At 40.6% G+C, this 20,193-nt stretch overlaps 1 protein-coding gene across 8 annotated transcripts in view; it reads left to right on the forward strand.

Annotated features, from left to right (window-relative positions):
* Positions 1 to 20,193, forward strand: part of enox2 (ecto-NOX disulfide-thiol exchanger 2) — a 146,305-nt gene that overhangs the window by 116,659 nt on the left and 9,453 nt on the right. For all 8 annotated transcript variants that reach the window (XM_037263002.1, XM_037263004.1, XM_037263008.1 and 5 more), the window contains 6 exons: positions 1,554 to 1,760; positions 6,186 to 6,419; positions 9,402 to 9,614; positions 11,865 to 11,971; positions 16,187 to 16,301; positions 19,650 to 19,837. In XM_037263002.1, the coding sequence (XP_037118897.1) occupies positions 1,554 to 1,760; positions 6,186 to 6,419; positions 9,402 to 9,614; positions 11,865 to 11,971; positions 16,187 to 16,301; positions 19,650 to 19,837 (1,064 nt within the window). The remainder of the gene's footprint in view (positions 1 to 1,553; positions 1,761 to 6,185; positions 6,420 to 9,401; positions 9,615 to 11,864; positions 11,972 to 16,186; positions 16,302 to 19,649; positions 19,838 to 20,193) is intronic.

Genomic DNA, 20,193 nt, shown 5'->3' on the forward strand with positions numbered 1-20,193 from the left:
CACAGTATTTTGGTATCGTATCGTTTCAAAAATGACTGGTAGCACAAGAAACGCAGTAATGAAACAAACTACGTGCAGGTGCTTAGTGTCCATGTAACAGCATTGCATATGGTTTCCATCAGCCCTCCTTTGTCTTAACTGCTCGCACAGCGTCCCCTCTGACTGACCTTTAGCTGAGCGTTAAAACCTGCAGCCCCACCCCGTCGTCTCCCATTGAAGATTCATTTTCCTCCTCCACCTCCTCGCTGTGAATAACCTCACCATCGCTGTGCATTACCTACTTTCTCCTGACTTCAATCTTACCTTTTCTCAGTCTGGCCCAACACATGCAGATCCCTTTGCCTCCCCGTTTGACCTAATTTTCATAATATAAAAACTCATCTGTATATGAGTTAGTCCAAATCTGTCAAACAGAACATCAAACAAAGAGCATTGCACGTTGTCTATTACAAACAACCACACTTCCTTGTCATTGTGTTGTCAGCCTGTAATATTTGCACACAAATGGTGCAGCAACATATCGACACAGAATAACAATTCTCAATTTTGCCAATGGAAAAGCAATAATAATGAATGTGTCAAGCTGACTAGGTACCATGCAGTGGGAAAAGGCCATTACGTAATTTTTGTGAACGTTTCCATCCATCAATGAGAGTAAAACATACCGAATATCAAATTTAAAGCCTTTAAAAAGAGTTTTGTCTCTGATGCAAATGAAGGAACACCCTCGAATGCAATAAGGGGTTGCTGTTCTTCTAAAAAGTATTAAAATCCGGTTGTCTGAAAGCCCGCACAGCTTTCGCAAGAGAACGAAAAGCATCCTTGACGTGCCTTTGATTATCCGATTCTCCTGTCGTCCACTCCTCCAATCACATCGACTGTGGCTGATTTGTTGGTGTGGAGATCCGTCAACACTCGTCTGCTTTGGATAAGTGATTGCTGCTGTGCGGACGGGCTTTAAACGTGGTTCATTTTCATGCATGGGATGTTTTACTCGTTGCATTAATCTTACAAATACACTCAAGAAGCCATTTCTCCCAAGTCATAACTATTCATGTCTTTGGCTTTTGATGGCAATATGTGACAAGAACTGGATAATTTAGATTGTTTTCTTTGGTATTTGCTGTTTTTGTTTCCTCTTTAAAAATGTTCCTTGAACGCCCTAATGGATTTTTGTTGTGCTTTTGAATTACAATGTCAGCTATCACTTTTTTCCCCTCTTCAGTTTGATGTATTGCAGCTTTTGAGCATCTTTTTATTGAGCCCGATAGAAGAGACATTATTCAGATGTTGGTGTTTCAAGCACATAGTATTAAATTATTTAGTATTTTTCAATTGTCGCTACTGCTCCCTTCCCCGCTTTCAACAGTAAAATGCTGTTGTGGCTTGGATTTTATTGCCTGCCAAAGTTGTCTCAACAGTTTAATCTTCACGCAGTGTTCTTGCTCGGGATAAATGATTAATTGGTTTGTACTCCCGTGAAAGGGGGAAAATTGATTGTTTACTATTCCCATCTCCAGTTGTCAGTCCAGCCTTTCTTTTACAACCAACAGATCTCCCGCCTCCAGCAACTAGAGAGCGTCCTCCTGGTTGTAAGACGGTGTTTGTCGGCGGCCTGCCCGAGAATGCCAACGAACAGCTCATCATGGAGGTGTTCGGACAGTGCGGCGATATCACGGCCATTCGAAAAAGCAAGAAGAACTTCTGCCATATTCGATTCGCAGAGGAGTTCACGGTGGACAAGGCCCTTTTCCTGTCTGGTAAGGAACATTTGTCAGCCTTGCCACTATTGTTGGCGGCAGTTTTTTACCGCCATCGATTGATGGAAACGTTGCATTTCCCGACCTTTTAAAAATCCATAATGATGGCTTCAAGTGTGAACATCATAGTTTCCTCAAAACTGATCCAACTATTTTTGTTGACACATGAGTAATGCAATCATGCACTGTTTTAGTTGACAGATGAATCCTGCATTCATTCATCTTACTGTGATCTATTGGTACTAATATACCAACACTTGCACTGATATCATTATCAGTGCGTCTCTAATTGATTGATTGATGGTTACTCACAATGGTTGATCAGGTATTGATCCACAATGGGGTGCATTCCTTAAGCTGTATGGTGCATAGATCTTTACTAAGGCACACAGGGAGGCTCCATGTGTTTGGTCACGTCCGCGTGTTGATCTGCTCCACTAATTGCCAAATGTAATTTGGCATCTTACTAGTGAAGTAATGCCTCTATCAAGAGTGAAAATCAGTGCCTTTACTTTCTGTATGTATGAGTACTTCAAAGAGATAAGCGTTAATAAATCTACAAGAATGGACCCGAAAAGTTACCTAAATGCTTTTAGAATATTCCCTAAAAGTTACCTGTAGTTACATAAATATTCTGAAATACTGCCTGAAAGTAATCTAGATACTGCTGGATGAAAACAAAATATCCATGATTTAACAATTTTCAAGTGCTTAATTAGTTATTCAAATTTATTGCACATATAAATTAAATACAAATTGTGTCAGAATAAATGTTTGAAAAGAAACCTAATGTTTGATTGCATATATAGTCAATCACTTGAACTAGCATAGTTTGTAGATCAAATCTTCATGTACCACCAATTTTCCATCGATGTGAATGTAAACCTGAATGATTGAGAACAATCCATGGGTGGATAGATGGAAATAATTAGACAAATAAAGGCCTCCTGTCTAATAAACTACCCGGTGGTGTCAAGGTCGTTGACTTGATGACGAGCAACTTGCAAGAATCGTCCGAGATTGTGGATCAACGTCTGATTCATTCAGCAAGGATGACACCACACATGACTTATCGTGACTGCAGATCCTAAATTTACCAGCTGGGACATAAAGAGCCTATTTGCCGCAATGCTGATTCACACCTGCCTCTGCACAGCAAGGCGAGCCGAGACTCATGGGTATTGTAGTATCCCACACCATCTGTCTTCCAAAACTATTGACGTGTGATTCATCGAGCGTTGGCGCAAGGAAGTTGAAATTATTAAAAACACGTCAGCCAAGGGATCGTCATTTCTCAGCACTTAAGCATGCTTTAGATCGTGAAAAGAACGTTGATGTAATTAATGCGGATGGTGAAGTTGTCTGGATTTTCTGATTACCAGTATTACCACCACTGTAAACCACCTCACAGTGAGTGAGTAAACCTATTCACAGCGAACACCAAACAGCAAAAAAAGAGGAATTCACGCCTTGCTAATATTTCCTTTACCGTCCGCTAACAAGCCTGGCTGAAATTGGTTCCTCCTTATAATCCAAATATATTAGAAGAATCTGGATATAGCACTCAAACATATTCCTATATGCCAAATACTACTTTTTTAGGCACCGACCACAAGTGGTAGGATAATGCAGACAAAAAAAAACCCCAATGAGAATTGCACATTTACATGAAATTACTATAAACTGCAATAATGTTCGTCGTTTTTATCAGAGGGTAAAAACATATATGGCTCTGGGTATTGCTAGATATTCTGTCAACTTGTGTTGCTTCAGCGTTTGTGTTAAAATATTTGTTGCTCAAACGACTATATCACTGCAACACAGTTCTGTAAATCCTTCTATGGTCTTTTCCATGGTCTTTTGTATTGCTTGTTAGCATTATGCTGAAGAGACTTATTTCATGTCACGCTATCGGGTTGTTTAAAATACACGTCTAATTTGCATTTGCTTTGTTTTATATTTACCCAAACCGTAAACTTCAACTGAGAGTGGCAGCAAACAGCCTGAAGCTTCCTTATGAGTGTAGTCATGTGACTTTGACTGTAGTTGTTGTGTGTGTCAAGTTGAGATCCAGTTCATGTATTAGACAGTAGTGTGGACACACACACACTCACACACTGCACATACACTGCAGCCTGAACACTGAGATCTCCCGACATGAAATATTGAAGTACTGCTATATTGCGCATCAGACCTATCTTTAAGCCCCCGACCTCGAGCTCATTTCTTTTCCTGTTTGTGCAATCCCTGCCCTATTACAAACCACTGGCACTGCCACTTCTACTGTCTCTAGTGATGTGAATTGAATGAATCATACACACTGGACACCATCGCAGTGTATTATTGGAGGGCACCCGGACGAAAATACACTCTGAATCATTTCAACAAGAATTTGCTCATGAAATGGACTTCTAAATTCATGAGTCACCGTGAGGGAAAATTGAATGTAAATGAATAATTAATGTGCAGAGTTAACGTCATCACTAATATCATGTCATTGTTAAGAACCACAGGCGGTCTGTTGATACCTCCTTGTCCTCTTCATCTCTGGATGTTTTATCCTATATTGTACTGTACTGGATCTCTCTATATATACTCTGTACATACGCCCACTCTGCACTCTGTATGCACTTATACAACCTTGTATATTTACACCTTTTGTTTACCATTATGCGATACGTAGCTCTGTATACAGTTTGAACCGGCTCTGTGATGTCTTCAAACACCCTCTGCACATTCTTTACATCGCTGTATGCACTCTCCGTACACCTTCAGCACTCTATCCACAGTATGCCTTTTATACATCCTCTGTTCAGAAACTATAGCCCTCTATACACCACTGTGCCTACATACACTGTGTACCCCATGTAAATGATAACTTTATGCACCACGCATGTATTGTTTACTCCTCTGTTTGTCGCTATACAACACCTTCTGTAATTTATATAATCACCTTCAACATGGGCTATGTTCTTGTGACTGGCGCAGATCTGGAGCTACAAGTGGTGTAAATCTGCAAAGAGGTGGATTAGACCAGATGTTGATCATTTCGTAGATGCTCACAAGCAGGTGTATTGACCTCATACATTGCATGGGAACATCTCTGGCAGAAAAGGACATAGTGAATTGAACTATAAGCTTCAGATGGTTTGATGCCTTCGTTTATCACTGAAATGCTTCTGACGTCTACGCACATGTCCGCAAAGCTCACGATCTGGCTCCTTGTGCCTGGAAGTAGTGTTAGACAACCTGCGCCAGTATTTAGACGTGGTCCGTGCAGGCTTAACTTCAAACGCTCTCCCACCAAATTCTCATTCCGCCAGACGTGCGTCTTCAACAACACACCCGATTGCACAAAAAAATCAGGATACGCCATGCACCAACAATAAAAAAGAAGTTTGATATATCCTAGGGGTGGCACATATGCACCCACTATTTACCATACTGCAGGGGTCAACAGCATGGTACCCAAAGGCACCAGGTCGTCCCCAAAGACCACATGAGAAGCCATTGTACCTTTTCTAAATATAGCTTACCTGCGATGCAGGTAATATGCGATGCGATTTTCTAGGAATGCTATAGACGTGGTCGTTTAGCTAGCAAATTTGTTACTTCACAAGTACGTGGTTGCAATTCACATTATTCAGTATCTAAGAAGTAGCTCTCAGTTTCAAAAAGGTTGGTGACCCATGCTGTACTGCATGTTCACCCACTATACTGTACACTAGCTGTATACCTCCCATACATCCCTTGTATAAATACTTTTTCTATGCACTTTATACTCATCTATACAATCTGCTGTGTTTCTTATTAAGTCTCTACAAGCTCTGAAACAAAGGTAGCCAACAAGCAAAAGATGGTGGCTGACAGTAAGAATCAATAGTCTCAAATGTCCCTAACGCAATTTGTGGAAGATGATCTGAGCTGTATTGGGTGAGGAGGAAGGTGCGCAAAATATGGACTGAGTCTCTTCATCTTTCATGTCTCCAGTTTCATCCTTCGACTCAGCGGAATGATATTCCTACAATGAGGAGCTGTGCGGTTTCCCGAAATATATGTATTTATAAATTGCGGTAAACATACAAGTCTCAAGGCATCGTTGAGAAAATGGTGTCTCTCTTTCATGTGAATGGGCTATAAAAAGTCGACAGCTGTCAGAAAGTCTCCGTCGCCATCCAAGCAACCGTGACTGCGTCACTTTCAGTCTCTTTCGCTTTTTGACACCCTTGCTCGGCAATGTTGCTTTTTACAGTCAAATATCTACTCCAAACTTTAATGTGCATTTTTGTAAACATCTCAATAGTTGACAGCTATTGGCACCACTGCGCTAAAACGCTGCGGGGAATTACATCAGATTGTTGGTCCTACCTATTATCCACAGCATTGTATTTTGAGTTGCTGTGGTCTCGTCTGTTGTCTCTCAAGGTTATCGGATCCGTCTGGGTTCCAGTACGGACAAAAAAGACACAGGCCGCCTCCACGTAGACTTTGCCCAGGCCCGGGATGACCTCTACGAGTGGGAGTGTCGCCAGCGCATGATGGCCAGAGAAGAGCGGCACCGGCGCAAGATCGAGGAAGACCGGCTACGGCCGCCCTCGCCTCCCCCCATCGTGCACTTCTCAGAGCACGAGTGCAGCCAGCTGGGCGACAAGATTAAAGGTTTGTATTGTGTAATATAAAATAAAAAAGCTGTGGAGCCTCCAACATTAAACTCAATCAGTTTCAGGATGCTGGTTGACTTCAGAGTTGTGCTAATTTCAAAACAACTTTTCCCACAGAAAATAATGTTACGTGAACTAAGCTGTTCAAGGTTTAAAATGGCACCATTCCAAAAACTTTATTCAATGTTCAGGCACTTTATACTTTTAACCGACATACAAGAATAAAAGTAGTCTGATGTTGTCTTCTGAAAACGTATGACTTAATATTCCTGTGATCACAATTTGTACAGAAGTTTGTTTGTGCTTCAAAAACTACAGATATCTGAACAATACAATATACAGTAACAACTTCATTCTTGTAGTTTTCGTAACGGGGCTTTTTCTGAAAGTATGACTTTATTCTCAGAAATGTACCCATTACCCTCCGCAGATTATTTTTTCTTGCATTCTAAGGTTATTAAAAAATTCAAATGAAAGTAAATCAATCGAGCAAAAAAATTAACTTTTCCTCAGGCCCGCTTTCTTGAATCATATTTCCTTGTATCAAAAAATGTATGCTCTAAAGAAAGTAATGCCTCATAAAAAATTCAAATTAACTTATAATTACGAAATTGCAATTTTTTTTATGAAGGAATCAGAGCTTACTTAATCACATAATAAGACGTTATTTGCTTAGTATTCTGCCTCGCTTTTTTTTTCTCAAGATAAAATGCCAATTAATTCTCATGAGATTGCAAAATATCGTCAATCATCATGGCATAGTATTAGCCTAGTATTCCAAACTATTTGTGTACCCGCTTCCTAATGATTAAATTTTTCTAGTGCTATTATTTTTTTTGTTTTTTTTAGTGTGGCCCTAATACTTCATACCGAATGTTCTGAGACAGGCAGTATTTAATTAGACATTGCAATACGGGTATACAGTGGTCATGAAGGCTACACAGCCCTGTTCAAATTACCGTAATTTTCGGACTATAAGTCGCACCGGAGTATAAGTCGCACCAGCCATAAAATGCCCAAAAAAGTGAAAAAAAACATATATATGTATATAAGTCGCTCCTGAGTATAAGTCGCCCCCCCACCCAAACTATGAAAAAAACCGCGACTTATAGTCCGAAAATTACGGTACATGTTTTTGTGATGTAAAAAAAAAAAAAAAAAAAAATGAGACCAGGATAAACCATTTCAAAATTGTTTCTGACATCTTTGTACATTGACAAAGATTAAAATTTGACTGTGACTTGTAACTTGCACGACTCAATTTAGCAATTCCCCTTTTTGAGAGAGGGAGGAAACAACTGAGATAATACAGTTGCACAAGTTAGCACACCCACTTTAAGTGGACCATTTGAAAGTGTTCCAATTTAACCAGCCATCCATCCCTCGAGTCAGCACAAAACTGCCACAATTTAAAGAGCCTCAAATTAACCTCAAATAAAGTAAATTTATAATGTTTCAATATATTACACATGCTGAGTAAGCCTTTTGCTGACTTTACTTTCTTTCTAGCAGAAGCCATCAGGTTTTGTGCTAACTGACTGGTGTTTGGAGCTGATGACGATTCCATCCACCTTGACACCCTCTTAAAAAGCAATGGCTGTGTTCAGAGTTACATTCACCTGAATGAACTCTAAATTGTGGCACTTTTTTGAGTCGTTCCCCTTTGGAGGTTCCAATCTTGAACAGTAACAAGTTAAATCCATCAAGTTTGATCACCGACTAAAGCAAGCCGTTTCCAAGCCTGTCTCTTCTGCTCCACACTCCTGAAGTGTCCTCTCTGTGTTTCTGGCTGAACAAACTTGTTTCCCTAATGAGGGCAGACACTTCCAGCTCTCTTTCAGTCTCGGGCTACCTGATAACAGAACAACACCCTTTCACTTGAAAGCCGCTCTCCATCATTGTGTCTTTCTTGGCTCTCCTCTCTTGGCCAATGCTAATGATTTATTTTTAATCGCTTGGCACTGGCTCTTGTGAAATGAAGCTTTCCCTGAAACTGAGGGGGGAAAAGGCAGCAGCGAATCCCTTTTTCCTGTCTTCCCAAAGAACAAACCTTGCTATTGATGGCAACAAGCTCACAGATGCACTTTACAAGCTGACAGTCTATAAATGACCTTTTTCTCCCCTCCTTCTCTGTGTAAGGTCATTTGTCACGTGTACGCTTGTGTTTTTCCTTTCATCCCATAGGCCGGCCTTCCACTCAGTCACCTGTGTTTTTTGTTTCATTTTTCATCTTTTCCGCAAGGCCTCCCTTCGCTCTTCTCATTGACTCTGCAAGTTCCATCAAACTTGCAGGCCTATATCAGAGCCAAGAACCCGATTGATTTATTTTTTAAGCACAATAACTTTGAGGTAGCTGAGGTCACCCGAATGGGTTTGTTTCATATTTCCTGACAGCGCTTTTCAAATCCTCAGGGATGTTTTGTTCTGTATCAAAGTAAGAGGAAAAGTATTGATTTGAAAGGTTAGCATGCCCACTTGGGCCCTTGTTAATTCCCAAAAATCCATTGTCTGTTTTTTTTTTTTTTTAAATGTGATTCTGTATTAATTTTAGATAGCAGAAATATAGTACTGTGAATCTGTCTGGCTCTCTCTGTGAAAAAGTAATTGCCCCCTGAACCAGTTGAAATCAAGCATCTGCGATATCAAGTGATGAGTCACTTCCTCGCTGTCTCTTCCTGGATTTTCACGGGTAGAATGACAGCGTAATTCATTGTTCCATTAATCACAGAAAGTCATCCAGGCCCAGAAGCAGAAAGCAACCCCAGAACCTCACACTGCTCCCAACATTTTTGTCGGCCGGCATGGTATCGACTGCTGTTATTTCGTGTCCTTTTTTTACTATGGTGTAGGTTTTAAGAACGTTAATTTTTATGTCACAGATAGCAGAGGTGTGATGGCTTTCTTTAGGCAGCAAACAAGTTGGTTATGCCTCTCCCTAGCAACAGTCTCTTGCTCACACGCGACTGCCTTTTTTAACCAGATGACGGCAAGTTTGCCGAGGCGGTGCGCGTGCTGCTGACGTGGCTGGAGCGCGGCGAGGTCAACCGCCGTAACGCCAACAACTTCTACTCTATGATCCAGTCATCCAACAGCCACATTCGTCGCCTGATGACGGAGAAGAGTCAACACGAGAAAGAGATGGAGGAGGCCAAAGATAAATTCAAGACTGCGCTGTCTGGCATACTTGCTCAGTGTGAGTGTCAAACCTTTTCATAAGATCTTATAGGGCGTTTGTTGATAATATACATGACATACTATGAATGGAAATGAAATGTGTGTAAGGCCAATTTTTGGTTTGATGTACTAAGTTGTCGATGATTCAAGCATAGCACTGGGCATACTGGATCAAATGACTTTACCCACAAATTGTACAAGACACTCATGTCTGAAGCTCTGAATGCTGCAACAGAAGTAAGTACTTTTGTTCGGCTATCATTGCTTGTTGATGGGAGACAGTGACTCACAGGTAAGTTAACCAGAAAGAAACATCAAGGTAATGTTATTCCAGTGGGGATCGTTTGTGGTTGAGATTAGTTTTTGTTTCATCGTTGAAATCAGCTGGATAGTGAAGATTAGGATGTATAAACTACTGCCGTGAAAATAAGGAGTTTGTCATTCACAGCAATGCTCTTAACTAAAATAATTGACAATCTGTTTCTAAGATCACATTTCAGTGTCATTATAGTATTTTAAGAAGAATTCTGAGTGGAGACTGATTTTTATTGTCTCATACAGAATTTGTCTCGTACAAAATTTGAGTCATCTATATTTGTGTGAGTTCCTCACAACCAAAATATTACTAAAAATGGTCGTTTATACCACTGGCACAAAATGTACATTTAATACACCCCTACAGTGTCCAGTGGCATCTCATTACTTATGTACAGTAGTTCCTCAAAGACTATCATCTCTCTAGTAAAAGCTATTTCCAAATTAAAAACAAAATCCGGTTATGGATGCTATTGTTCGTACAAGTACCTTGGCGTTCTGAACTCTGTTGCCAACCAAAACCAAAGCAAATGAATGAAAATGTGGACTCTTACTGTATGTATGATTACTATCAGCTGTGAGCATGAGTCGTGTTTCAAAGTGCCTCTTGAATAGTCCTTTTATTCAGTTTTAGGTTCCTGTTCACTTGATATACCTTTGAGTTTCCCAGTAATCTTGTTTCATATTGTTTCAGAAACACATTTGTCCAAATGAAGGTGTTATAGGTATACAAATGCCATCTGTTTTCAAACAGGATTTGTATTTTAATGACTTTAGGTAACACAGCGCTGAGCTCATATTTGCAGTGCGGCGCTAAAGCACATTGTTATTGTAGATAATACAATTTGTGGCGCTGAACAAGCTGTGGAATAACAATTAAAAGGTCTCCAAAACAACCGCCGTTTCCTCACAGATAAAATAGTCCCAGTCCCAGCATAATAAGCACGCCGGCCTCTCGTCTGTCTCGCATGAAAGTTGTAAATGCGCACGCACTCTCTCTGCCTTCAAAATCGATCAGTGCCATCAAATTACAGCGTGCGCTGAACGGCGCTATTGATCTCCCATTCGCCCCTATCTGCGCACACGCGCCTCTGATGTGGTGGTCGTATTGACTTCCCTCCTTCATACATTAGGACTTGTGGGATACCGAGACTGCCCAAGTTGTCCCTCGTGACTACCCAACATGAGAGCAGATTGTATCCTCGCTGGGTCATAAGTTTGAAATCTGTTTGAAAATTGGATCATGATGTGTTCAGGTCCAGTATGGTGAAGTAGTACCTTGCAGTTCTGAGGCTTGATTCACAGGCCTTTGCTGTGCAAAGTTCGTTTTCTTCCATGCTGGGCGATTATGGACAAAAATAATGATCACACTGATTCAGCTTGAAATAAGGGAGTAAGGGTGACCATTTAACTCCAACTCTGACAGACCTTTTTTTTTTTTTTTTTATGATTCCGTTTTTTTAAAATCTTTAAATGGTCTGGCTCCACCTTACCTCTTGGAGCTCCTCCACCCATACATGCCTGCTCAGTGCCTTTGCTCTGCGGACCAAATGCCATTAGTGGGTACTGAGTACTAAGTGAAGGCTCAGAGGGAAAACATTAACTAATCCAGTTGAACTAATGCTGATCATTCATTATTGGTTAAGATGGTGTTCCAAAAGTTTTGTTTGTGTAGTGGATACAGAAATAACACCATCTAACTGCAAGATGATGCTTTGGCATCTACAGGTAAGAAAACCAAATGCTTACATACACATACACATACACACACATGCACACACACACGCACGTACGCACTCACACACACAGAGTCAATTCCTTTAGACCCCTATAGTTGACTCCACTCTCTCGCTCCTCTGCTCCCTCCCATCTTGCCCTCTGTCTCTGTCTCTCTCTGATCTCTGGATGGTCTCTGCTATCGCCCCCCCGATCCCCTCTCTGCATCCCGCCGCAGTTGAGCAGATTGTGTCTGTATTCCAAGCCGCTTCCAAACAAAAGGCATGGGACCATTTCTCCAAAGCGCAACGCAAGAACCTGGACGTGTGGCGCAAGCAAGCCGAGGTTAGTTCTTCTTTATCACATATATTTTTTATATATATATATATATACGTATATAAATATTTTTTTGAGTTTACCTGATGGTTGTGATTGCTGTTGCTTACCTAAAGGAAACATACTTTTTTCATTTCTTGAAATGACTGTTAAAGCACGACCTGAGCATTAAAGACTCCATGTTTGACAGTAAGTACTTGAAAGGAGCCAGGACATACTGGAAAGGGAGAGATCCTTCCTCACTTTGCTTCCATGTTAAGGTAACACACTACAGGGTAGTATTATGTGAGGTAACTTTGTCCAAAAAGGGTTTTTGTTTTTTTGTTTTTTCCCAACTAGATCAGTTAGCATGATGTTAATATTTGGGTTGTAGCGCAGCCTGGACCGCTTATGATCAAATCTGTTTGGTAAGTGTCTTAAGCTATAATAGTAATGCAGTGGTGGTACCTTAACTTACAAATGCCCCCGATTACAAGTTTTGAAGTAGCAAAAATGGGACAGTTAAGTTAGTGTAATGCTTTGGCGTGGGCAAGGTCAGCGAGCCACAATTACACATCATAACCATGTTCAGTGTCTACACAGAAATGAACATCATGAATTGCTAATAATAACATAAAAATAATAGATTATTATTCAATGTGTATTTCCAATTGTAGGCCCTATGTATTAATTAGTCCTAAAGAAGTAGCTCTCAGCTTCAAAAAGGTTAGTGACCCCTGACGTTCAATAGTTACTTTTTAAGACGTTTTTCTTATAGTGTTGCATACAGTTTACATTTTTGTTTTTTTAACTAAAAACAAAATCTATATTTTCGGAGGGTGCTGGAACAGATTCATGGCATTTCAGTTAATTTCAATGGGGAAAATTGATTTGAAAGGCCTTTAAGTTGAATCACAAGGTTAATGGACAAATTCAATTCACAAGTCAAGGTACCATTGTATTTAGTTTTAATGGTAATCAAACAAACTTGCTCACACGAAAATCTCACAGTAATGACTTTTTAAAGGTAGGTGTTGAACACTGCCTGTAAAAAGCTGGATCCAGCATTATGGCTTTCTTTTGGCAATTTTGTAGTATCTCTGTGTGAAAGGTTTTGTGTCCAATTGTGTGACCAATGGATGATAAATTACAAGTGTTTCAATGCAAAAACATGGTTTACTTGCATGCACACGATGTAAAGACCATTCTTCTGTTCTATCCGTCTTTTGTCTAACCATTGTGGTCTCTGAATGATCTTCGATACAAGCAGTGCACCAGACCAAGCCAGCCATTTTGATTCATTAGGCCTCAGGGTTCGTGCATTCTACCTTTCCTAACATGCTCGTTTAAATAGGCTTTTACACTAGGGAAGGTTAAGCACGACTGTCAATGCAAGTGAAAGAAAATGCAGTGAGCGAATAAGACCTGATTCATAAAAAATAAAATAATAGTTAACCATGAGCAAGTCCTTAAACTTGCAATGTGGTGCAAAACAGCCAACCACTTACAGCTATTAAGTAGGGTATATCAATATCAAATTAGATTGGGTTTATTGAGTGTGCTGAACCAAAAGGCACTTAAATGTGTCTATCATATCAACATTATTCACTATAGTAAAATTAAAAAGTGCACATCGGTAAATAAATAAGCATTCGGGATAAGACTCTAGCTACATTTACTCACAACAGCATAACAGAGAATCCAAGTGACACAGATTTAAAAAAAAAAAAAAACTGCAACTCCTTGCCCTCTAAAAGTTAACAGTATGTGAGTATTTTAACTACAGTGGTTGAAATAAATCAATCGGTCCCCAAGATAACGCCAACAAAACTATTTGTCATGTTTTTAATAAGAACATTTGGAGCGGTGAGCATTGTACATGATAAAAACAAAGTAAGATCATCATTAAATACTAGAATGTAATTAATTAAACAGAATGTGACCTAATGCATTTATATTACGGGCATTGTATTTCTGCTGTGTGTAACTTGGCCACCAGGGACAATTATAATACAGTTACATGCTGGTTTGTCAATGAAATATTTCATAATATTAAATAATAATTACCTCTATAATATTTCCAGTTTATGTATTAGCATTACGCAAGCTGACTTTTAGGGCAATACACAATGTATATTTCTCTTTGTCACACGCAAGCAGCTACAGTAAGCCAAAACTAAAATCCTGATGCTCACCCAAGCGGGCAATGTTTCTGACATCACCAACTAGGCCACACCCCTTAAAGGCACATTCAACACTAGTTGTTGAGGCTCAAAGTGCATTAATTAAGATGTATAAAACCAGTTTGAGGATTTTGTGGCATTTGTTTTTAATCCCAAAAGTATTTTCCAATGTAATGTGTTGTTTTTTAACAAGTACAAATGGTTTTCCTTTAAGCCACATGCGGTTGTGCTAGTGCTACTTGTCACTTTTGCGGCCGACATCCCGTCACAGATAAAATAAAAGGCGTGAAAATGACAGGCTACTTCCTGCTAAGTAATGCACCGTTGGCGCTTTGGAAGCATTTAGCGGCGTCTATCTAGTAAGGGATGGGGGTGGCGTTTGACTGGATGAATGCATTTTATCAGGAACAGAGTAGCGAGACAAGGTGAGTCAACCGATCGTCACACAGGCGGCCATCTTGTGTCTATTCTGTGTGATTGACTGGCCGGGAGGTGAAGCATGGCAGGCTGCACTCCTCCCAGGCGCAGTCGAGACTACAGCTGCCTCCCTTCGCTAGTCTTTTTGTGTGTGTGTGTGTGTGTGTGTGTGTGTGTGTGTGTGTGTGTGTGTGTGTGTGTGTGTGTGTGTGTGTGCGTGTGTGTGTCTGTGTGTGTGTGTCTGTGTGTGTCTGTGTGTGTGTGTGCACGTGTGTGTGCGCATGTGTGTGTGTGTGTGTACACAGCAGATGGTTGTGTGTGTCTGCAGGTGTTTGTGTGTGACCTCTGCCATCGGGCTCCGTCTGAAAAATGTCAGCTGACAGATGGCTCAAAGTTGATTTACTCTCAGGCACTTTGTTTTAAGGTCCCTTTGGCACTTTGGGGGTAATATTTTATTCAGTCAGTTGATTTTATGATGATGGCTGCGTTTGATTTCTATTATTAGTACTGTAAGAAAGGCTGCATGTTACAAAATAGATAAGAGAAGTCATGTTTATTTCTTGTGAGTTTTCTTGACGGAATGGTGTCATATCAAGGCAGCAATTTTTCATATAAAACTTGGCATGCAATCTTAATGTCATCATTGTCCCCACGGTATCAAAGATAAGCGAACCAAAATGAGCACGTTCATGCAGGAGCTGCTGTCGAACGGAGCTCACGGCCAGACGCTCACATGCAGACTCAGCAATATCACACATGTACAAATGTGATTAAAACGCTACGTTAATTGGTGGAGCAACTGTGACCTCATTTTCAGTTGAGAGCAACTGGCAAAACGGCCACCACTTGAGATATGGATAAAAACAATAATATTAATCAGAATGTCATGTTTAGACTAGTTGTGGCTGCGTAAAACATTATATTGTAAAGAAAATTTGGTACCTGACTTCCCCTTTAAATAATAACAAATGAAAAACAATAATTGGTTCATGAACAGTAACATTTATCAATGAATACAGCAGTGTGCATGTAGGCGTGTGAAACTTTTGGTTGAATTACATTTTATAAACGAGCTTAATTACTTACGTTCTCGATTTTATTGCTAGCCATAAAAGAAACAATCGCGGAAATGGGCGATTTCTCTGTGTGGAGACGCCTTGTCGACAACAGAGAAAATATGTGCTCTTTCCAGGATTGAAAGGAAAGACAACAGCACAAATACCAATAATGCTTTTGTTGTGTGTATCTCTGAAGGCCCAGCACATCCCCACTTCACAACAAAAGTCAAAGCGGTTTTGCTGGTCACTTGAGAACAGGAAATAGGCCTAAAAAGACAAAGAACCACAGGCAATTGGAAAAATGTGTGGCTTTGTGTCAGATTGCAGGGGGGAAGGGATCCTTCTCACCTCGAAGGCCGCCTGTCGCTGCAATCCAGCGCTTTTGCTCGCCACCTCGACCTTGTCATGTCATTACCTTCTAATGGCAGCTTTCGGCAGGGGGGCACAAAGACTTTGTTTTTGCTTGGTCATTGATGCATGCGTCCCCCACAGAGTAGCCTGAACATTTAGCTTGTTTTATAATAATACACGTTTGCTTCTTTTATTTCTGTTTCCTGATGCCATCTTCCATTTATTCTGTCTTCCAGGAGATTCGAAACATGCACAACGAGCAGCTGATGGGCATCCGGCGCGAGGAAGAGATGGAGATGTCCGACGACGACATGGAGGAGGTGCCGGACAGCAAAGACTCGGAGGACTCGGGTACGCCTTCCATAAATATTTTCTGGATGAATGTGATAAACGTTCCCGTAGACCAGGCCTGGCCGATGACGCGTAGTTCTTGGCCTGGTTTTATGTGGCTCTTCAAGTCCTTCCCACACTTACAGCAGCGTGGTTAACCCCATTCATTGTTTATGTTGTCCGGAGACTGAGATCAACCGGAATCAAATTCCTTGTTTGGTATGCACAAACTTGTCCAATAAAGCTGATTCTGATTCTGATGTGGTGAGAGGCACGGTGCTGTGTGGATGGTGGACGTCTCCTTGCTCACTGTGAAGGGTCTGGCAGAAAAGTATAGCCAAAGTTGTTCTTTAAGTTTATGAAGAAGCACTGCAAAAAACAAGCAAAGAAGTTTAGTTTGTCAAAACAATATGAGAAGCATTTCAGGTGCTGATTTTTAATTATCTCTTGTTATCCTAAAGAAGAGCAATCACTGACAAACACTTTCAGACCTTCATCACCTTTCAGGGTAGCGTGTGAAGCTGTTTTGCGTGTGCAAATATGTGAGAGTAGTGTGTGAAGCTGTTCAAAGCTGCCAGCAGCTGTCAGCCCAGTATAGAACAAGGCGGCCGTTTGCTGAAGTAACAAAAATGGAACGGTGCCGCTAAACCTGCCGTCCTAACTTTAACTTCCTCCTGGCCTGATAATGGCCCCGATTTGCACTGATTGCTAACAGAACAGCATGGCTAATTAACATGGTTGTTGCCACACTGTTTCATCCATTATATAGTAACTCCTTTTTATTTTTTTACTTTCACAAACATTTTTCCTGTTCATTCTTAATTTTGTTTTCTATAGCACCTCTCTATGCAGCAAACTGAATTAGCTGTGCCTTTTGCATGCTTCGCATTGTTATATCGATTTTTTTTCCCACCGCACTGAAAACATTACACCCTCAGCTTGTCACATCATCTTTTATGCAATAGGGACATTTGATTTATTTGTTTTTTTAATACTCCCAAAAACTGCCTTCCCGCTTTATAATGGTCCTGAATTTTCCTCTTTGCTACGTTGATAGCTTGGCTAATCAACATGTAGATAGATGTATGCAAACGAAGCTGTATACTTTACTCGACGTTTCGCAAGCCTTCAAGTCGGTCATCGTGGTAATGAGCGCTTGCTGTCAAATGTTTGGTCTACACATCGTAAATTGCTAAACACATCACCCAGCCCCACGATGACCCAAACCCCTCTTTAGGCGGCGATCAATCAGCTGTGTCAGACTCCAAAATAGAAAAGAGTAAGCTCCATCCATGTGCGCATGTAGGGTGAACCATAACATGGATGCCAGTGGGTCGATAGCGCCTCCCGTTAAATAGCAAACATTCCAAATCCGCCCAAGTGTTTGACACGTCTCAGATCAATGCTTCTCACCTCTAAACCTGCCAGAAGACTACAGTCATGCCCAGCGTGTGTTCATTAATGGTCCTCAATGCAACACTCATAAATACACACAACAAATGGAGCGCTCTCACTCACAGGTTGGCTTTTATCTCCTGTTGGCGGGCTTGCACTTCCCCAAAGAACTTTCCCCACCCTGTCTTCCAATTAACTTCCCCGGAGACAAGCATACAATATCCCGTCCTTTGATTTTGTTCGATAGGTCGTGTCATATGTCCAGCGAGGATCCGACGGACAAAACGCTGTGGGATTATCGCATATTTTTTCCCACTCGCTAATCTCCTGTTGATCATGAGTTGTGAAGGATATTGAATTGAAGGTGTCTGGGATAGGATCCAGCTCACGACAAGCAATTCAGCAAAGACATGAATAGATGAATAGATTTTACGTTCTGTTCTTTTGAAGCATCTGCAGATGTTTGGCGCAGACATCCATTAGGAAAATGAACAAATCACACTTAAACCATTATATAATTATCTGTTTTACCATGTTCCAAAATATAGATTTATGCATAAAAAATGAAACATTGTCTGCGTTGTTAAAACGGAAACTTGTAATTGCCATCTTTAAAGTTTGCAGAATCTAGTGACAGTCGTAGTATTTATTTATTTATTTATTTCCCACACATTTCTTTCCCGTTTCTTATCAAGTTCCTTTTCTATGGCAACATGTAGCAGACTAACTGGGACAGAATTAAAAGTACTCTGTTTGTCGCAGCTGCATTGTTATGTCAATACCAACTTTGTTTCTTAACTCTCTCTTAATAGTTCTGGCAGCCTGTCTAAGCAGCAAATTAGCCAAGCATAAATGAATTGCACTCTCTACTCAGTAGAGTCTACTGGTTGTTGCCTCATTAAATAAAGTATTCAATGCAATGATTGTTTTTCTCCAATTACCCACAAACTTTTCCCTTTCTGCTTATTCTTTGTTTTAATTTCTGTGGCAACCCGTCGAGGGAGCAGACTTTTTTGGGTCGTGCGCCTTCTGGCAGTGGCTGCCTCCATTGTTAAATCGATGCAAACTTTGCTCTTGTCCTGTTAACTCTCTTAAGATTTCTGTAGCCCGTCTAAGCACCAAACTAACCGAGCGTGAAAACCCCTGCTAGTTTGTTGTTGTAGCTTTTATGCCAGTGATTCTTAAATTCCACTAGTGGTACTTGAACTCACTTAAGAGGCACTTGAGTCTCTCTCTATGTACAGTTAATTGTATTTAACATTTTAATACAATTTTACTATCTTTAGCTATAGTGTTAATGTTGAAACGGTGCATAATGTTTCAGTTACTTGCAGCGATATCACAAACAGACCTCCTTTGCTACTGTACTTTCATGTTGGGACAATTTTTTTAAGTGTTACGCAGTGTTTTTTTCTGTTTAGTTAAAAATACTTACACAAACGTCGCTTTCTTCCTGTTAACCCTGGCAGCCCATCTTGGCAGAAAACAAGGCTGACTATTCTTTTGGCCAGTTGCTGCAAAATTGTGAAAGCCATTAAGCTTTAAGCCTTTGCGACAACACAACATACTATACTATAGTGTATCGTGTACTGTATATAGTGTTTCATTCATATGAAAGGTTAGTTCCTGACTTTTGATGATAATGAGAGTGGCAGTGAGATACCATCCGCCCATCTGTCACCTATGTGCATGACCTTTGCACAGGAGCTTTTCCCCTTGTCTGGGGTTTAATTTTAAGCCTTTTGATTACCCCCCAGGACCTCCCCTATTTCCACTTCAGTGTTATTATTATTATAATTATTATCATTATTTTTACCAGCTAACAATACTTCAGGCAGTCATGTCTTAGGACATCCAAAATGATAGCAGGCCCTTGACAATTTTGACAATGTTGTTGTTTGCTCGCAAAAATCGTTTGAATTTGACTGTTTGACCACTCGTCATTGTACCGCCGTCCTGTTGACGTGTGTGCAGGCGTGTCGCAAGCTGAGGCCTTGAAGGAGGAAAACGACTCGCTGCGCTGTCAGCTGGATGCCTACCGGAATGAGGTGGAGCTGCTCAAGCAGGAGCAGGGCAAGAACCAGCCAATCAGGAGCGAGGAGGACAGCACGCACACTCAGCAGCTCAGCTTTCTGCAGCAGGCGCTGCAAGGCATGCAGAAGGTAACAAACACATACGTATATGCCAGCCAGACAAATATGAATGTATAGAAAACGACCAACACCTACACCTATGGATGAAGTGTAAGTCTCCCAATAATCTTTTTCAGCATTAAGCTAGAGAAAGGCAAAGTTGTGTGGTTGTTTGAATGCACAATGTGTAATTATTTTCGGTTTATGTTCAATTTGGAGGTTAACTCGGAGTGGGAGTGTCATAAACAGTGTGAAGTCTCTTTTTTTGAAGAATTGTTCACTATCTGCTGGTGCCAAAACAAAAACCTATTTCAGTCAAAAATCTGTTTTGATTTCAAATGAATCCAATCATTTCGTTTGAAATGTGCCATCCTTTAATTTGATCA

Source organism: Syngnathus acus, chromosome 10, assembly GCF_901709675.1.
Source record: "Syngnathus acus chromosome 10, fSynAcu1.2, whole genome shotgun sequence".
NCBI lineage: Eukaryota > Metazoa > Chordata > Actinopteri > Syngnathiformes > Syngnathidae > Syngnathus > Syngnathus acus.